The 18988-nt window shown below is 44.8% G+C and overlaps 1 protein-coding gene across 5 annotated transcripts; it reads left to right on the top strand.

The window, feature by feature from the left end:
- The first annotated feature begins 884 nt into the window (after positions 1 to 884).
- LOC109986497 (histone-lysine N-methyltransferase ASH1L) lies at positions 885 to 18491 on the top strand. Of its 5 annotated transcripts, XM_020637169.3 has the most exons (14): positions 1003 to 1818; positions 4976 to 5835; positions 6791 to 10916; positions 12723 to 13071; positions 13250 to 13423; positions 13510 to 13604; positions 13698 to 13771; positions 13885 to 13930; positions 14947 to 14987; positions 15088 to 15158; positions 15247 to 15422; positions 16048 to 16139; positions 16281 to 16426; positions 16501 to 18491. In XM_020637169.3, the coding sequence occupies exons 2-13, from the start codon at positions 5182 to 5184 to the stop codon at positions 16407 to 16409; spliced, it is 6027 nt and encodes a 2008-aa protein (XP_020492825.2). In that variant the 5' UTR covers positions 1003 to 1818; positions 4976 to 5181; the 3' UTR covers positions 16410 to 16426; positions 16501 to 18491. The 5 variants fall into 5 exon arrangements, 2 of the variants coding, with proteins under 2 accessions (XP_020492828.2, XP_020492825.2); XR_010666824.1 differs by lacking the exon at positions 16501 to 18491 and having other exon boundaries at positions 994 to 1818; positions 15247 to 15431; positions 16281 to 16326; XR_010666822.1 differs by lacking the exon at positions 16501 to 18491 and having other exon boundaries at positions 995 to 1818; positions 15247 to 15417; positions 16281 to 16422.
- The last annotated feature ends 497 nt before the right edge of the window (positions 18492 to 18988 follow it).

The following is an 18988-nucleotide window of genomic DNA, read 5'->3' as shown; positions in this document are numbered from 1 at the left end:
CCAATTTGTCTCCTGAATATGCAACAACAAACCTTTTGACAAGTCCTGATTTAAAGACTCTCTTTTATATAAACCCCTTTCATCTGATATTGGACAGGTGGACATGCAAAAATCCTTGGCAAGATTTACTGTTGTTGTTTTTACAAGGTAGAGCTAAATTTCATTTGTACCCAACATGAACACTTTAGCTAATTGGATGTTACAGTGAACACGGGGCGGCAGGAGAAATAAGGGGGCCAGGGTAGTAGGGGCCCAAAAGCTTATTCTTGTGCCAGGGTCCCAAATCTATTTATTCTGCCCTGTGTATGGACATGTGACGGTAGCACTGTTACAACTTATAAGATGAGATCAATATAAAAAAAAGAACAACTAATAATCAAGGGCTTGTCAGAGGGGTGGCTTAAATATTGAGCTGTTACAACAGACTGTTAGAAGATTAGCATTTTAATTAGGAACATCTCATTTAGTCAGTTAGTTTAACTATGACTTTTTGATTTGTGTACAACTAAAGGAAGACAATATGTCACCACTCGGTTGTGTTACTTTGTAAAGTAAAAATAGTTTAAAAAATATTTGGATATGACATCTGTATGATGATAATAGTAGATCGGAATAGTAGATACAGAAAGGGTAAGTTAATGCAGTTTATTTATTATTTTATGTCTGTGTGCAGTGTGCCAACATACTTTGTGCATCCCTGTCAGTGCCCCAGTTTGTCCACCCAGTCAGAAACGTGTGGATACGACCCTGACCAGTATCATTTATTTAAAAAAACAAACATCCTTATTAGGCTACTATTTTTACTTTGATGTTATAGCCTATTGCTATGAGCTATTGTATCATATGGGCATATCACTATAATATGACCTTGATTTATATTTAGTGTTACAGGGGGGGGGGGATCATTGGTTTAAGTTGTGGATCAATACTTTCTGTAACTGATAGCCTATGATAAGAAGCTATTTTACATTAAGTTCTTGACAAGTCTTTTGCCCACCCATGCCTGCACCGTCCTCCCGCAACATTGTCAACTGAGTCCCGCATTACAGGAAGAGTCACAACTTTTGAGAAGCTCCCCAAAATCCTTTCAAGCAGCTAACTTTAGCCAAGTCGTCGCCATTTTATTAAACGTCTAAATCGCCCTCCCCAATCGGCTATTATGAACCGCAATGAGATCCTGTGCTGTGTTCGCCGTTTTATCTCCTCCTCTGGCCACATGAAAATGGCCACGCAATTGCATTCCCGCACATCCCTCCAACCCCTGTGCGCTGTCAGCCTAAAGCCCCGCACACACACACACACACACACACACACACACACACACACACACACACACACACACACACACACACACACACACACACACACACACACACACACACACACACACACTACTGCTGCTGCAGCGATGACCCCCGTCTTACTGACACGTTAACAGCCCGTGTGCATACGGGAGTACAATCCGAGCCATTATTGCTGGCGGGAGAGACGTAACTTTCCCCGAGAGAAGTGGGCAAATACCGTCTAGTGTTACCAGTCCGCCACCTAGCTGCGGAGACGCGCCGACGAAGATCTGTCGACTGTGTGATTATGAAAACACCCGCGCCAATGTTGTTTCACAGTGGGCTCCGCGCTCCGATGGGATTGAAACTCGGTTTTTAGGAGGTGTTTTAACCTCCGCTGGCCTTAGTTATGCAATCAAAGCAACATCTAATGCACCAAAAAGCTCCGGATCGCTGCTGGTGCGAAGGGGATAGCAGGACAGCAACACCTTAACCCTCCTGCCTAAACGCAGTTGGCTACGGGACGCGCTCTCGGGTAAGTAGCCTACGTAGCCTTATTTTCAGATTTTCATGGCAGCCTGTGTTAATATGTGCAGAGAGGCCTGTCATCTTCATCAGCGATTCTCACAGCACTGGAGGTTAGTGAGATTTTCCGTGCATCCGCTTTGCGCTAATTTTATCCCTTGTTGCCGAGTGTGTTTCTCCGTGCATGGGGGGGATATTTCTTATTTCAGTGTTGCTGACACCAGCAGAAGGGCTGGCAGAGGACAGCTAGAGGGAAAAAAAAAAAAAAAAAGGAAAAAAAAAAAAAAGGTGGATCGGGTCTAATACACATCACAAACACCACAAGCGAGCACATCTTGGCGCTACGTAGCACCTCCACCTCCTCACTTCCATGTTGAGTTTGAATTTGCAGTGGATATATGTATGGTTTAGGATGCTTAAATGTGGGTTATATTGAAATATGGAGACGGGGTGACGACAACAGCAACACGTGCATGTGTGTATAATTTGTAAGTGCGACAGTATCAGGCGGGTAGTGGTTTTCAGACGTGCGCAAAGTCATTATTGAGAAGGAAGCCCCTGTTGACGTCCTCAGTAAACCAGTGGTAGGTCGCTCCAGTGCCGTAATACCCCCACTTGCCCATACTGTATCTACAGTAGCAACATCAGTCAGCCTACGCAGCTGCGACCTGGGTACACAATGTACGACCAACACACTAATAATTGTTGGAGAAAGTGTGTGTGCGCGCCTGTAAAACTTCCCAGTGTGTGTGTGTGTGTGTGTGTGTGTGTGTGTGAAGTAAAGCTGCATTGACAATGTGAGTCTTCACGCTTCAATATTTTTGAGATGCCATCACAGCAAACTTAATTTCCAGCTGTGGGCTTGCTGTGCTCGTGCTGTTGTCAGGCAGATGATGATGATGATGATGATGATGATAGTGTTGTAGTTATTGATGATAACTACACCGTCATGGGTTGGTGATGATGGCTGGAAATATGGTGGGCCATTATCTTGATTTAATCGTCACCTCAGCGCTGCCAAGGAACCACACTGACTCTAGTGTCAAGACCACCCATCATCCTGTCACTGGAAATAGCTTCTCGTCTAATGTTAGAATAATTTAGAGTTATGTCTGAGAGGTATAGCTCGGGAGAGTATAAAAAGATATTAGTATGCAGTTTGACTGATGTTGAATGGGCTTGCCCTTTTTAGTTTGAAAACCTGCCACTCCTGCGCTCTTCACATAGTCACTTTGCTCGAGCAGATTGAAACTGATGTGAGTCAGTATTCTTCTCAGGCCTGTATCCTCTTCACTTTGCTACTCTAGCTGAATGCAAGGTTTGTAGGTCAGAGGTCATGAAAGAGGACCCATTACCAACATTTCCTGATACCTGCACTGTGTTGGCTGATACAGGGTAACTCTCCTGGTCTTGGTTGATGAACACAATAAAAATAGAAAATTATTCTTAGGTTTTTATGCAAAAACACTGGTTAGGGACATTCTGCTAGCTTTACATGACACCTAAAACTACTGCTAGCATCACATTGTTGTTGTTTATTTATTTCTGCTTCATTTTACTATCATAATAATTGACCTCAATTGAATTTCTGGGCTAATTTGTAATGGTTTTGGATCAGTGATTGGCATACTTGCCTGACAACACATGTTAGGCAGAATTAGAGGCCGATGCTAATGAAGATATCCATACTATATCCACACTTTATATAAGTCTAGATGTCGTAACAAAAGTAGCATCAGTTTTTGAAGGGCCACTGTCCTTCCTTATACTCGTTTCATCTCATTGTAAAGAGGTTTGGCCTTGGAAAATGCTTTGCAAAATGGTTACATAACAGCAGTTACTGGAACAGATGTTGATTTGAAGCTCAGTATGATTCAAGGAAAGGGTTTGGGTGTGGAGGGACCAAAAGGCAGGCGAGATAGCTCAGTGAGCTCTTAAAATGAAAACATTAAATGAGATGCTTCTCGAAGTTAAAGGGGGCAGCTCAGTGCGTTTAGAGACTATTTCACAAGAGAAGCTCTCAGGAGAGAGATGCATGAATGCCTGGCAGGGAGTGTTTTATTAGAAAATGGATGAGAGTCTGCTTTAATGAGAGATGGTTTAATGAGGGAAGAGTGACAGAAGATGATGCTCCTGTGTTAGATATGTTTGGTAATAACTAAGCTGCACGCAGTGTGAGTGAGAGTGAATGTTCTCTCTGGGAAGAAGAATGTTATTTTAGGGTGTGCTTCTCGCTGTAATGTCACATTAAAAGTCAATTTACAATGGGGTCAACGAAAAGCTTTCTTGACTAAGAGGAAGCAAAGGGAGGAGGAGGAATTTGCGCTCCTTTCCAAAAATAAGTTTTACCCTTTCCTACGGATTTGTGTTACCACTACTGAAAGGGGGAGGAGGGGAACGGTCGGATCATGAATGGAGGGATTTAGGTTTGAGAGAAGGAAAAGAACGAAGAGGAGGAGGAAATATGGTTCTGATTAACATGGATGCAGTGTATGAGTTGACCATTTTACTGTGTGGTCTACAGAGAGGGAGAGAGAGAGAGAGAGAGAGCGAGCGTGGATGGGGCTAATAGAGAATGCATGCAAAAGCTTTCTGCCAAACATGAAAAGTGGAGGGGTTTTTTTTTCAGAGAGAAAAGAAAGTACAGCAGAGGGAAGGGTGGGTGGAGAAGTGCTTGTGGGAGTAGCTGAGAACAGAAGGCGCACAGACAGTGGGGAGAGGAGGGGAGGAGACTGGATCAAGTGTTTGAATTAGTCAGGAGCTGATTGATTGATATATTGATTTGAGGAGGATAAGCAGAGTGAGGATTAGAACGTAAGTAAAAGCGTTGAGGTTTAGGGAGTGTTTGCTGTCATTTGCCCTCGCCGTTTTTTTGAAAGATTTCTTTTTTTTTTTCATCAAAGAATTAAAGTAGTTCTCCAGTTAGTGTCGACATTCTGGGAATCTGCGTCGTTGATAGGCCCCCTGGGTTTTCTGTATGATGAGATCATCTCTGTGGACACAGACTTTAGCACCTCTCTACAGCTGCCTGCAGGAAGGGGACTTTCCCCTCAATTCCTGTACTGCTACTACTCAGCATCTGAGCTCACTGAAATGACTAATCACTGGCCTTTCTGTCTCTTTGTCTGTGTCTGTCTTTTCTTTCTCTCTCTTACTCTCCCTCTCAGTTCAAACCTAAAGGACAAGAGATCTTCCTTCGCTGGAGAAAGGACTAATTGTTTATGGATTGTTACAGGATATTCTTCTTAAAATCTCTCAACTAACACCTTCATCCAGCTGTTTGCCCCTGACCTAGCCAAATCCCCGGGGTCATTTAAAAGTGCTTAATACTGGAAACCCAAAGGTGTTGTACTACTCCCCCCTAACTTCTCTGATGGACCAGAGAGTGAAGGGGGGATTCCCTCCAACGACGAACTCCACTCTGGACCCTAACTCTGCACCTGCAGACTCTAAAAGGGATGAAGTGGTAGAGAAAAAGAGGGGAGGTGAGGGGGAGAATGGAGATGTTGAGGAAAAGGAGGACGAAAAAAGAGGAGCTGGAAAAAAGAGGGACGGAGACAAAGGGGCAGTGCTGGAGTTGCTCATCGAGGGGCGCTGTGGAAGTGCGGGGCAGCAACAGCTTCAGATCTCCAGTAGGGAGACAAGCTGCCCCGAGGGAAATGTACGACTCCGGATTGGACTCGAGGCCAAACGCACAAAGAAACCACCCAAGATCTTGGAGAGCTACGTCTGCAAACCGACTTTCAGGACCTATCAAAGACAAGGCAGGGGGATACCGCTGAGGGGGGATGGAGAAGGAGGAGTGGGGCAACAGAGTAAAAGCAGCTCTGTTCCAGACAAGGCAGCCAGAGATCAACGCTCAGGCTCAGATGCTGTCCAGACCACATCAAAACAAACGGCATCTGCTGCTTCGCCACCACCTGCATTATCATCATCTTTGCCATCGCAGCCACTGACGTTATCATCAGCATTACCGACAGCTTCCACACCTACCACAACCAGTCAAGGAGCCAAGTCTGCCAAACAGGTAAGTTAAATATAAGAGCAGTTTTCCTCACTCCCTCACACACACACACACACACACACACACACACACACACACACACACACAAACACGTCGTTCGTCAATTTAGAACCTGCAGTAGGATAAAGGGATTTTAACATGGAGAAGTGTCACTGAAAGTCTGCATACATTATTAATGACAAATATGTGCTGTTGTTTTGTTTTGTTTTTATGCAGTTAATCACTGGACAGGCTTGCATGGTGCAAAATTGCAGGGCTTTATGCTCAGTTGTAATAAGGTCAAATGAGTTATTGTCTCAATAGAGAAACCTAAGCAGCCTATTTAAACAAACGGACCTATAAATAGGACAACAGCACAGCAACCACTTGGAGCTATTACAGACATTGGTCCATCAGTCCCTATGACAATCACCCAAGAGGAAGCTTATTGCTTTAGCTGCACAAACACCACTCAAGCTGCAGCATACCAAAATTACAGGACAACTACGAAATGTCAAGCCTTCTCATCTGTATTAGTGGCAATTTATAGCTACCAATAGCACAGCTTTCTCTCTCTCTCTCACAGCGTTCTGACTCTGCCTGACTCTCTATATCGGTCCCTCTTCTATTTTTACTTCCCCTCTTTTCTCTCTCTACCTGCTCTCATTTATCTTTCACTCCCCCTCTGTCCATGTCCCACTCCCTTTCTCTCTGTTTCTCTGTCTTTGTATTTCTCCTTTCAGTGTCAACCCCATTCCTGTTTCCACCACCTCACTCTCTCCTTCTTCTCAGTATGCCCTCTTTTCTCTGCCTGATTGAGTCATTTTGTCCGCACTCTCTCTTTTAATGAGTGGACAGACACAAAAGCGTTTAGGGTTATTGTCTCTTCCCCATTGTCTTTTACATTTGTCAAAAGCAAACTAATGGACATCAAAGCCATTGTTGTCTATGACAGAGATTCTGTGTTTGCATTCTCCAGGTTCCTGTCAAGCTGGGGGATAAGACTGAGGTAAATTCAAATCGCTCATCTGAGAGAGTGAAGAAAGAGAAGCTTTCTGGTGTCAATGGCCTGTCTGTTCCAGCAGGGTATAAACCCTGTCCGTCAACAGTTGACCAGACAACTTCAGACACTCCTTCAAGCACATGCATCAAAGTCTTGTCTGAACCAGAAACCATAAGTGAGGGAAAGACCTCTAAGAAACACAATGGCTTGGTCCAGACATCAAAACAAAAGGGATTATCCAATGGTAAAGGCTCTGCTGACATCCTTTGCACTTCTGACTCGTCAAAAATCAAAGTTGGAAAACCCAGCAGTTCTCCCTCCATTTCTTCTGGGGACTCTCTGACAAGACATCCGGTCTCCAACAGCTCCCATAAAGAACTTAGCCTGTCTAATAAGAGTAGGCCAGACTCTCCTTCTTTTCCCTTGGTGACCCCAAAACCACAGTCCTCCTCTACTGTGGATCTCTCCTCTGTCCAATCGCAAGAGCAGGATCCCTCGTTACAGCCCTCACTTGAGAAAAAAAGAGAGAAAGACAAGAAAGCACGGAAAGAGAAAAGAAGAGACAAAAAGTCAAAACGAGATAAATTAGAGTCTGAAAGAGCAAAAAGTGAAAGCAGAAAGGAAGAAGGCAAGAAGAAAAAGAAGGAGAAGGGGAAGGACGGGAAATCAAGACATGGTAAACAAAAGGATGAAAGACATAAGACTGACAATACATGGAGGGATGAACTAAAGAGTCAAAGCGGACAGGTTGAGAACAAGAGGGATAAGCTCAGCCCAGAAAGGGAAAAAAAAGAAGACAATGCAAAATGTGGAGAAACAGTTGTCAGTGGTAAAATAGATAAAAACTGTAAATTAGCGAATTCAGACAGACACGATGAGATAAACAGGGCAGATGACAGTTGCAAGCCAGTTAAACAAGCTGAGCCAGCAACATGTGACACTGGTAAATCAAAAGAACAAGATCTCTCAAGACATTTAACGGTGTCTCCAAGCCAACCCTCCACTTGTGCTCCTCCCCCTCTGCCCAGTTCTGCAGCCCGTACCTCTGTTTCCCCCCCTTCGTCCCCACGAGAGCAGGACAGCCGACCGCTTAAGAAGCGCAAAGCCAGACGGCCCAGCTGGACCAAGCTGGTGCATCGGGCCCAAAGAGTGGAAAATCAAGAAGGCCCTTCAGATTCCAAGCATAATTCGTTACTAAATTTCCCCCAGAACCCCAAGACGTTGGTTTCTGCCAAAGCCACTATTCAACAGACCGATGAGTCACAACAAGGTTCCTGTAGCTCTTTAACAAGCAGCTCCTTCCCTACCAAACCTCTTTCCCCAAAGCATAGTCCCCTAACATCAGACCCTAGCCCTCCTGCTCCTAGATGCCCAGTAACTTCTGCTCGGAAAAGGGGCCGCCCTAAATCCCAGAGCTCTAATTTAGATGAACCTCCCCCTCGACTATCTCCAAACACTTTCCCAACTGAGGTGCCTCTTCTGGGTTATGATGGTATCCAAAAAGCCCCTGTGCTGGAGCCAAGTTCCATACTGCAGTGTGCCACTCAGTCTATATCCAGCCCCAAGAAGCGTGGCCGTCCACCAAAACGACCCCTACAAGAGGACCAAACTGAAGATGCACTAATTTGCACTGATGACAGGGACAGAAGTAAAGATTTCCATCCTCCTGAAAAAGGGAACAGGCAGCTAAAGATCAGGAGGCTGATTAATGAGATGAAGAAAAGAAAGAAGAGGAGACTACACAAAGAAATGCTGTCTGGGTATGTTAGAAAGGAGGGAAGTGAGGCAGCAGATGGGGAGACCTCTGTGAGAATGTGTAAATCGATTGAGTCAACAACAGTACACACGCTCTCAGCCCTGTCCTCCTCCTTTGGGAGTAAGCTAGGCCCTCAGATCAATGTGAGCAAGAGAGGGACCATCTATATGGGCAAAAGGAGAGGACGCAAGCCTAAAGTCCAAACAAATCCAACAACCCAGTTCAACTCTAAGAACTCCACTCAGTCATCTCAGTTCACCAATCCCTCTGAAACATCTCTTTTCTCCAACCAACTCAACTCGCACCCATTTCCCTCCCCATCTCTTACCCACTCCAGTGGGGCCCAGAGTCCTTATAGTGAAGGCAGCCTCACAGAGCCAACATCCTCCCTTCTTTTCCCCCATCCCTTTTCCCTTCCTTCCCCATCCTCCTCCTGCACCTCACCTCGTCCTCCCTCATCCTCATCCCTCTCTCCCTTTGTGAAGAAGAGTTGTCCGTGTCAGGGAAGGCATCACTTTCCCTTCCACCAGTCTTCATGTAAACTCTACTGTCCCACCCCTCCACTGCATCACATACCGGGCTCCCCTGGCCACCTGAAAGAGGCCACCCCCTCTCCAAGGAGTGAGTCACACAGTGAAGAGACGCTGCCAAGCGATAGTGGAATTGGGACAGACAACAACAGTGTTTCTGAGCGAGGAGAGATGCGGGGAACTCTGGGCTTGCTCAGGTTGGGCCAGGGTTCAGGAGTGATTTTGGGGGGTCAAAGGCATCCCTCCTCTGTTGTGGATCGTCCATCTCCTGTTTCTTCATCCCTCTCTCACATACCAAGACCAACAAACCCAATCACCAATGCAAGTACTTTGGAGCACCACAGACACAGGCACAGGCGGAGGGATTACGACTGTTCATCTTCCTGTACTTGCGTGTGCCCATGCCCCTGCCCAGGACACAATAAGTGCACTCATTCAGACTTTTATCCTTGTCTTGGGCATAATGCACTGAAGAGACAGAAGAATAAACATAAGAAGAAACACCAGCAGCTGCACATGCCCGATCCAGAGTTTCTGGCGGAATTAGAAGATCTAATTGGGCAGTTCAGCGAAGTCCATATTGGACGCCGAGGTTGGGCAAGGATGGGACTTGCACAGGGCTTTGATGGGAGTGGGACCTCTGCTGGAGGAAGACGCCATCACTCCTCCTCACATTCTCTCCGCTCCAACATCTTCCGGATCAATCTGAATGGCTTCTACTCGCCTCACCCTTCATCCTACTCTGCGAATCATTCTTTCTCCCCCCATCCTTTCTACCCCTGCCAGCCTGTGCATTGCAATAGGAAGACAGACCGCAGGCAATGTGGTTGCCCCTCAAAATTCCAGGAGACCGTTGAAAATATGGGCTTTTACAGCAGCTATCCCCCAACAACAGCCCTTTACCACCACCTTCCCAGCTCCTACCCGCTTTCCTCCCCAAATCATTACACCTCCCATCAGCCCCATCATGCCCATTTCTTCCTCAACCCCGCCAGATTCCACAGGCGGAGGAGCAGGTTGCTGAGGGAGGGAGCTTTAGGGGGAGAGGTTGATGGAGATGTAGAAAGAGGTAGTGGAGGAGGCCAACATCTCAGCTCAGGGTTCACACCCGGCTTAGTCTGTGGCTGTGGGAGAAGCGAACATAAACACAAGCATAAGCACCGTCACAGGCACTGCGAGCGAGACATGGACGAGGAGGAGGATTTGCGCGAGGATGAGGAGGAAGCTGTAGGGGAAATGGAGGGGATGGTCAGTTCGAAGGCAAAGTCGGGGTTCATTTTGGGGCAAGGGGATGGAGGTGGGAAAAGGGCAAGAGGAATGGGGAGGATGCTGTCTAAAGAATCAACTTGGTTATGTGGCAAGAGAAAGGATTCCTTCTCTTCTGCTACTGCTGCCACATCATCATCTTCAGCGGAGAGGTACAAAAACACATCACTTACCTCACTGGGTCTAGGTTCCTCTCATCTTTCTTCATTTGGAGGAGGCTGGGGCGGCATAAGTCAAAGCTGGACAAAATTTGGGGGCCTGGGAAGGGCAGGATTTGGAAACTCCGATTCAACATGGAGAGGCTCAGCTGGGGAGAAACATAAAGGCAGACTGATCGAATCAGACGGAGAGGACGAAACTAGTGAGGACATTCAAGGGTCAGATATGTATAGGAAATCCCCGTCCCCAACACACACCAACCTTTTTACAACCGCTGTCATGGCATCAGAGGGGAGAGGTCTGAGGAGCGGATTGGTCGGTCAGAATCCAGGATGGGGCGACAGGTCATGGATAAGAGATCAGCCAGTGTGGTCAGAGAGGAGAGAAACAGGTGAGTAAGTGTGAATGGTTTGATAGATAAAAGTGTGTATGACTTACATATGCTTGTACTTGGTGACTCAGTATAAGGTTGTGTCATCATTGGTGATGATATTGTTGCAAATAATTGAGCATGCAGCAATGTTTTTGTTTCTCTGGCTGGAAAATGTGTGTGCTGAGAGGTATGGCAAAAAATCTCCTGTAAAGTTAAACCTTTTCTGTTTTTGATATGCATAGCCGAATTCTGTTATAAAAAAATTGGCAGCAAATATGTTCATATAGAACAAAAGGAATTAAAATAGTTTAAGAAACCTTGGCTGCGGTGGCTTAGAGGTGTAGCAGGTCGCCTTTGTATTGGTAGGTAGACAGTTCGATCCCTGACTCTTGCAGTTTACATGTTGAAGTGCCCTTTCCAAGGCACTGAACCAAAGTGTGAAGTACTAATGGGTAGCTTGTTACTTTCTAATACAGTCCTGCGAACAGTGTATGAATATGTGTGTGAAAGGGTGACTGTGACTTACAGTGTGAAGCGCTTTGACTAATTAAAATATTGGAAAAGGGCAATATCAGTGCAGCCTTTAACCATTGATTATAGAAATTAATCTAAAATACTCCAATCATAACAGCTAGCTAAGACAAAAGCTTTATGCTAACGGGCTCTTTACTTGCACAGTGTGACAGATTTTTATATTTACACAACTTGGAGATGAGATTTAGGCGTCAACAGTTTGCCAGAAAAAGTGACAGCCTTGATTTTCCTCAGGTGTTGAGCCTCACATCAAGCCTGGAGGTATTTGAGAGGAAATCTGACTCTGTTCTTTTTATAGCCAATTTCAGTCCCCCTCTGCTGTGCAAGGAACATGCCATTCACACACACCAACTATGCACACACAAATGCAAACACTCAGCAACCACTCTATGTTGGAAGTTATTAAAAGTGTGATAGAAGGAGGGCAACATCTTGATGGTAATCTTCCAGAAAATCTTTGAAATCTTCCCCGTTCTGCAGCGAACCACATGCTGTTTCAGGCTGGGGCTACTCAGTGCACACAGTCATTAGTTAACCACCAGATTGGCTATTTAAAGCCTGGCCTATCCTTCACTGCTGGCCAACTATTTGACTTGGAAAAATCCAATAAGGAAAGAGTGGTCAGTCTTGTCAGGGGCTGTGGAAAATGGAACAAAAAGATAGATGACCACAGGAGTGATTGATGAAGGATTGCATGGAGGTCAGAATTTGGGCAAACAGAGCTTGTGAGGGGAAAATGTTGTTTTTGAAAGGGTGGAATACATTTGACATCAGCTCATCATCTAACTAAACCCACATGTGTTTTAAGAACAACATGCTAGCACAGCACACTCACACTTTTGCTCTCTGTCTTTCTTTACTCAGCGTTAAGAGACGGTTTTCCTCATTAACTTCAAAAACAGTTTGTGGGTGTTCAGGGGTGCTTACTTTTGTTCGCTCATATAAAAAGTATGCACTCTCCACAGTGTTTGTGTCCATTCTTGTGGTTTTTTGCTCCATGTGTGTGTGTGTGTGTGTGTGTGTGTGTGTGTGTGTGTGTGTGTGTGTGTGTGTGTGTGTGCGCATAAATCACTTCTTAATGCATTTCCCAGAAGTGATCTGGTCCGAGGAAATGTTGTGACTCACCTTATCTGTGGCCCATCCGCATGACTCAGCCAAGGCTGGCCTCACCTCACACCTCCTGCTGGCTCAATCACTGATCCACATCTGTCTCATTTCCTCTCCGCCACTTACACCCCACCTCAACCCCTCCCTCCCTCCCTCCCCCCCTCTCTGTCTCAATGACTGAAGGTTTACAAGGTGATTCAAGGAGCCGGGGGCAGCAAAAAAGCGTGCCAACTCCAGACAGTGTGGCAGGGAAAAACAAAAGAGGGCCAGGACGTCCACGAAAGCACCCACTGCCCTCCACTGTATCTTCCCCCATGCACTTATCTGCAGCTCCCTCCATGTCATCAGCCAACCTCATGCCAGGACACAGCCACAACAAAGATGGGATAGAAGTGGGAGGGAAAAAAGAAGAGAGAAGGACAGAGAAAGATGGAGTAAGGGATGCGCTGCAGCAGGTGACAGAGTTGGAGCTGCAGGCCAAGCGGAAGAGAGGACGAAAGAGAAAGTATGGTGACTCTCCTTGTCATCAGAGGTAAACAACCACAACTGTTTCATGAAGTAGCTGAGCTGGTTGACTTAAAAATCGAATACAACCACTCAAAACTGCTAAATTAACCGATCGTTTTCAGCACTGTGTGCTAAACCAGTGCCTTTTCTCTCTTTCTTTTTTTCTCTCTATCGTTCTATCTCTCTTTACGCTTTCCTTTTAGTGTCACTGAGGACAAACCCGAGTGTGACACCCCTCCTGAATGTTTCAGCCAATCAGAGGTTGACCAGGCCCCATCCCAACCAGTTACCATCCAAAGAGAGGAGCGAGGAGATTTTCCTCCCAGGAAGACGTTTCTGAGGGCAGGTCTATACTCCGATGATTACAAAACTACAGAGTGAGTCAACTGAAATTCTGCACCAACTAGTTTAACTTTTTTTGCTTGTCAGATTTTTACTCATGATTTATTTTATTTTTTTCTAGCCCCCCTTCCCTAGACCAGCACTCATGCAGAGAGAGTGTGGAATACACACCAGAGGAGCATGAATACAGCCTTCTTCCTGCTCCCATACATGTTGGTAAGTACTGTATATACAGTAAGAAGCTGGAAACAGTGTGTGCAGTTTGCCGCAGCTGTGAAAGGTCAACACAACTCCCTCTTTGTCTGACAGGGAAGTACCTTAGGCTGAAGCGGATTCATTTCCAGCTACCTTATGATGTCATGTGGCTGTGGCAGCATGATAAGGTAAAGTAGATCTCCAAAAGTAATAATCAGAAAGTTGGAATGTTAAACTGAATCATCTTTTGAGATAAAGGAGATTTATGGTGCGTCTAGAATGAACAATTTTGTTGTTGCAGCTTCAAAAGCAGCCTGCTGTCCCACTAAAGAGGAAGCGGCGTTACTGTGAGTTACCAGTACTGGTTATATTTACACAGCAGCCATTTTCCTCTGATGTCATAGTCAGGGTGAGAAGTTCAAATGCTATTACACTGATGAGCTAAAGGACGGTAGCAGTTTAGAGTTTTCTAAGAAACAGAAGCTTCCTATTTTCTGTTATCAGTTCATTGCTTCCAGATTGTTCAGGGGGGCGGCAGAGGAGAAGAGTCTAGTTAGACACGTAGGGCCCCCGTTGTGAAGGTTGGATCAGACGCCTTTCACTGGCAGAGAGGGTGGGAGGGAGTGTAGACCTAGATGAGAGAGTTTAGGTGTGGAGGAGCCGTTTTTGTTGTTGTTTTTTAAATGAGCAGCAGGGTTTTTTCATTTGATGCGAGCAGGAATTGGGAGCCAGTGCAGGGAGATTAACAGCAGAGTGGCATGTGCTCTTGAAGACCAGCTTGAATACCAGTCCCGCTGCTGCGTTTTGTATCATCTGCAGGGGTTTGATAGTGCATCTCTAGGAAGACCTGCCAGTAGGGAGTTGCAATAGTCAATGCGTGATATCACAAGAGCCTGTACCAGGAGCTGTGCAGCATGCTCTGACAGGTAAGGTCTGATCTACCTGATGTTGTACAGGGCAAATCCACATGACCTTGCAATGGAGGCCACTTGAACCTTAAATCAATTGTAAGCTAACAAAATGCTTTCTATGAAGTGCTTGATTTGAAGGTTGCTAATGGTGTGTGCAGAGTATGCAGAGTTTAAATATGCAGAGTTTCTTTGAAATATGCACGGTTGTCTTTTTTCGAGAAGTGGTAAAACGTTAACCATTGTCAAGTACCCCTCATTCATAAACTTTACAACCTGGAATACAGCAGTGGAACATTATATTAGCATTTGAGCTTCCTACCCTAAATGTGAGAGGAAGACGGCTGCTGTGTTTATATGGTGAATTAGATGTGTGATTTTCAGGTTTACCAGTTGGATTAGATCAATATTCTCACACAAAGTCTTATCTCTTTCTCTCTCTCTGTTTACACCAGGCCGGCTGAAGGAAAGGTCTTCATCCTCTCACCAGACAGAGGTGCGTACATGTGCTTAGAGGTTTTGTCTCTGCAGTGAAGAAAGCAGCTTCAACAACTATAAAATCTTCTCCCCAACCCTCGCTTTTTTGTACTTTTTAGGAGGAGAGCTCGAGTGAAATCACCAGCCTGTTTCCTCACCTCGACATGGAGCCTTTGACCAGCACTGAGAGGTATTAAAAACCAAAGTTATTCACATTTTAAAAATAAAACTACCCTATACATTGCAAGTAAACTGATGCTGTGTGAATGTTTCTCCAGGAGTTTTGTGGTGAAGCAGCATGTGTTCCTCATGAGGAACTTGGAGCTGGTGAGAGACAGACAGATCCGACTGAGGATAGAGAGGGAGAGGGAAATAGACCCAGAGGGAGAGGAGAGGGACAGTCCACGTCTGTCCTGTGATGGAGCCCATGTGGACGACAGCCACATCAAGTCAGGTCCATGAAGCAAGTGTGTGTGTTAGTTTTTGTTTCTGTAGGTGTTTGTGAATGATTTTGTGTATGTGGTTTTACTCCTTACATTTTCATTTTTGAATGTACATCTGTGTAGATCTCTTCTGGTGTGTGTGTGTGTGTGTGTGTGTGTGTGTGTGTGTGTGTGTGTGTGTGTGTGTGTGTGTGTGTGTGTGTGTGTGTGTGTGTGTGTGTGTGTGTGTGTGTGTGTGTGTGTGTGTGTGTGTGTGTGTGTGTGTGTGTGTGTGTGTGTGTGTGTGTGTGTGTGTGTACTCTGCTAACAGTCCTCATGTTTGGCCTGTCTTTCCATATCATACTCAGCTGCACCAAATAAGTGTTTTTCCAACCACAGAATATCTGGCTGAAGAAATGTTTCCCCATTTCTGTGATCCTCTGCTGCTGTCCAAGAACCCAGCAGGAATTGACTTTCTCCATTAGCAGTCAAACCACAGTTTCCATCAAAGACTCCCTCACTGATTGCAGATAGAAATCAAGGGCGGAAAAAGGCATAATTACAGACATATCTGTGAAAGAAATGATGCGCTGCTTTCATTCGGCCCCGCAACGCCTTCACTAACATTAAGAATACTGTTTGACTTCTGACCCTCAGATCAGCACGTGGGGGTGGAGGTGACGGTTACCAGCACTGACCTCCACCATCAGAGTCAGGACACCTCCAGCTCACTCACTGCCAACCCCTGTGTGAGTGAACAACTGCACCCATGCAAAAAAAATGGAAGGGAAAAAAAAAACCCAATTGTTTCTCTTAAGACTGCAAATTTCCAGAAGGATACAAATCTGCTTATGTAATTATCTGAGGCTGAGCATACTTTATCTCTACAGTCCACCAAAACCCAGAATAGACCAGAGGGGGAGGAGGGAGAGGAAGAAAAGCGAGGGGAGGAAGAGGTCTGCAGCAGAGAACAGAGGAGGAAACGTCTGAATGATTTACTTTTAACCCTGCAGCATTAATAAGCTAACAGAGAAGGGTAAGTCGAGCAACATATTGTTTGCCTTTGAGAAGTATGCGTGGTTTTGTTGATTGTATTTCGTTCTTATGCAGGTGGGACCGCTCTGAAGAAGGGACATGGCCTACCGCTGGACAGATGGACAGGAAGTGATGCCACAACACTGCTCTTAACAGTGGTACTGCCTCAGAGAACAAGTGAGAAAAGGAAGGGAGACAAGAACTGGAGAATTATGGAGGCTGAAAAAGCAAGAAAGACATCCTGCACACTGACAGATGAGTGTGTCGAACCTAGTGCTCTGAAGGGCATCACATCAAGGATGAAACCATGGCAACACATCCTTTGTCCAAGCGGCGAGGGATGATGAGAGATAGACCGTCCCGGATGAAACAGAAAGAAACAGACCAGCTGAAAGGAATTTGCACTAGTGCTGGATGAACAAGCACACTAAAGACTGTATGTATGCTAAGTGGACTCACTTTAAAAACACACAGGCATACACTTTGATTGCTCTTACTTCGGCACCTTAAGTAAACTGGAAGAGACACAACTTTGCTTGGAAAGTGGACATAAATGGTACTCAGCATTTCAGCTCTGAAGTTTCCAAGAGACGAGGAGTTCACCAAAATACGCCCGGGGGAACAAAAATGTAGCCCTAAGTAGGTCAGGATTGAACCCTCTTTTAATTGTTAAGCTTTCAAAGTCACACTGCACCTTTGGGAAAATGACACGAGGAGGAGTGAACCAGTTAAAAAGCTGTTGAGACAGTGTTAGGGGGGTTTTCTTCACTTTACCAAGACAGTGTCTGCTATGTACCAGTGAATAGGCTGGGGAGGGAGAGAGGGGGGTGGGCTTAGTGATAGGAATTTTGGCATTGCTGCAAGAGAATTTCTAATGAGGTTTTAAGAAAGAAGTTATTTTTGAAAAAAAAAAACAGCTTGAGTACTATCTGCTAAAGAAATAGACAAAGTATATTCATGAGAGGAATGTTTATTGACTATTTTCAGTATTGCTTCCTTGAGAAGGGGTTAAAAAAAAAGTGTTTTGTTTACTTCGGACTGCCTTTGAGAATGTTTCGCTCTTTGCTCTGGAGCATTGACAATCAGAATGTCCTTGGTGTGGGGTGGGGGGGGAGAAACCGGAGAGGAAAGGGAATGTAAAGTAGAATTAATTTGCCCCAAATGCTCTGTAGAAGTGCCATGTTGTTGTTGTGTACGTAACTAAGCGAACTCATGCAGTCTTTTAAAGCAATATCTCCTCTGATAAGGACTATATAAAGACTTCCTTTGTTGTGTTTTTTTTTTTTATAGTTGTGAATATTCGAGGATTGGAGGTTATTTTTATGTACAGTTGCATAGTAGGTTGTTCTCCTATAAGAAGCATTGGGCTAATCCAGTGGAAGTAAGCATAAGCGTTTAGTTTCATGTGAATGTACATAGAGAGAGAGAGAGACCTGTTTTCCTTCTATCAGCAGTAGCGTGTAAAATGACTATCATACATGTCAATATTATCGCGAGTATACTTCATATCAGCATCATATCAGACCTGTCATTTTACTAACATTTTTTTAACAGATAATAAAGCTGACCAATATTCCAGTCATTTCTCCTTGAAATGGACTATGATTGTATAGGATTTTTTTTTGTAGAATGACGTAATTTGTCTTCTTTTTTAGCCGAGCGTACCTTTTTGTTTTTATATTGGTCAGACAATCAGTGACAGTGACTTAGTTTTTTTTTTTTTTCCAGTGTTAAACTTCTGCTCTCTATCAGTAGTGTGGCTTCAAATAACGAGGCGAGAAAGTGCAATTTCTTTGACTGTTTACATACTGCATGTATATTTTTCCTCTTTCCTTTTTTTAACTAAGAGCACTACATTATTGCCAGTGGATGATTAACTTTATAGCAAAGGTACACATAAAGAGTTATTTATCTAGTTTGCATGAAATGTAACCTTTGCCTGTTGCCTCTGATAACGTGCTTCTGAAAAACAAAACGTTCAAAAACGGATATAACTCAACGCCATAGAATGTCAGATCAAACTTTTTTGCCTCTATAACCACAATAATAAAAGCATTTTATGTCTACTAGTGCTAAACCCTGCGGACTCTTCATTTAGCAGTGTCCAGGCTTAATCTTGCTTCATGTGTGCGTGTGTTTTGGAGGTTACTGCAGTGATTTTAATTAGCTTTAACAAACAGTGCTATCTAGTGGTATTAGATTGTATATCTGGCACTGTGTTGTCCTCCACAATGACCCACAATGAAGGACGCTATCAAAGAAACACTGTTACAAGATGGGGGGTGGATGCACATCTCTCTCTCTGGAGATTTGTCCTCTTTCTGCCCTACACAGCATCCAAAGGCATCCTGGGATCGTTACATCAGAGGCACAAAAAGTGGGAGAAGTTTTCTTCCATGAACTTACAGAGGGGGGTATGTAGTTGGTATTACAGTATTTTAGAGAAGGCCTCACTTCCTTTGCAGTGCAGCACATGTAGGAAGTTTCCTGTCACATTTTGGTTGCAACAAACACAAGTCATTTTCTTGAAGTAGGACGTTTTTTGAGTGAATCGTCACCTATC

Source organism: Labrus bergylta, chromosome 8 (assembly GCF_963930695.1).
Source record: "Labrus bergylta chromosome 8, fLabBer1.1, whole genome shotgun sequence".
Classification (NCBI taxonomy): Eukaryota; Metazoa; Chordata; class Actinopteri; order Labriformes; family Labridae; genus Labrus; species Labrus bergylta.
This window is presented reverse-complemented; position numbering and strand designations above follow the sequence as displayed.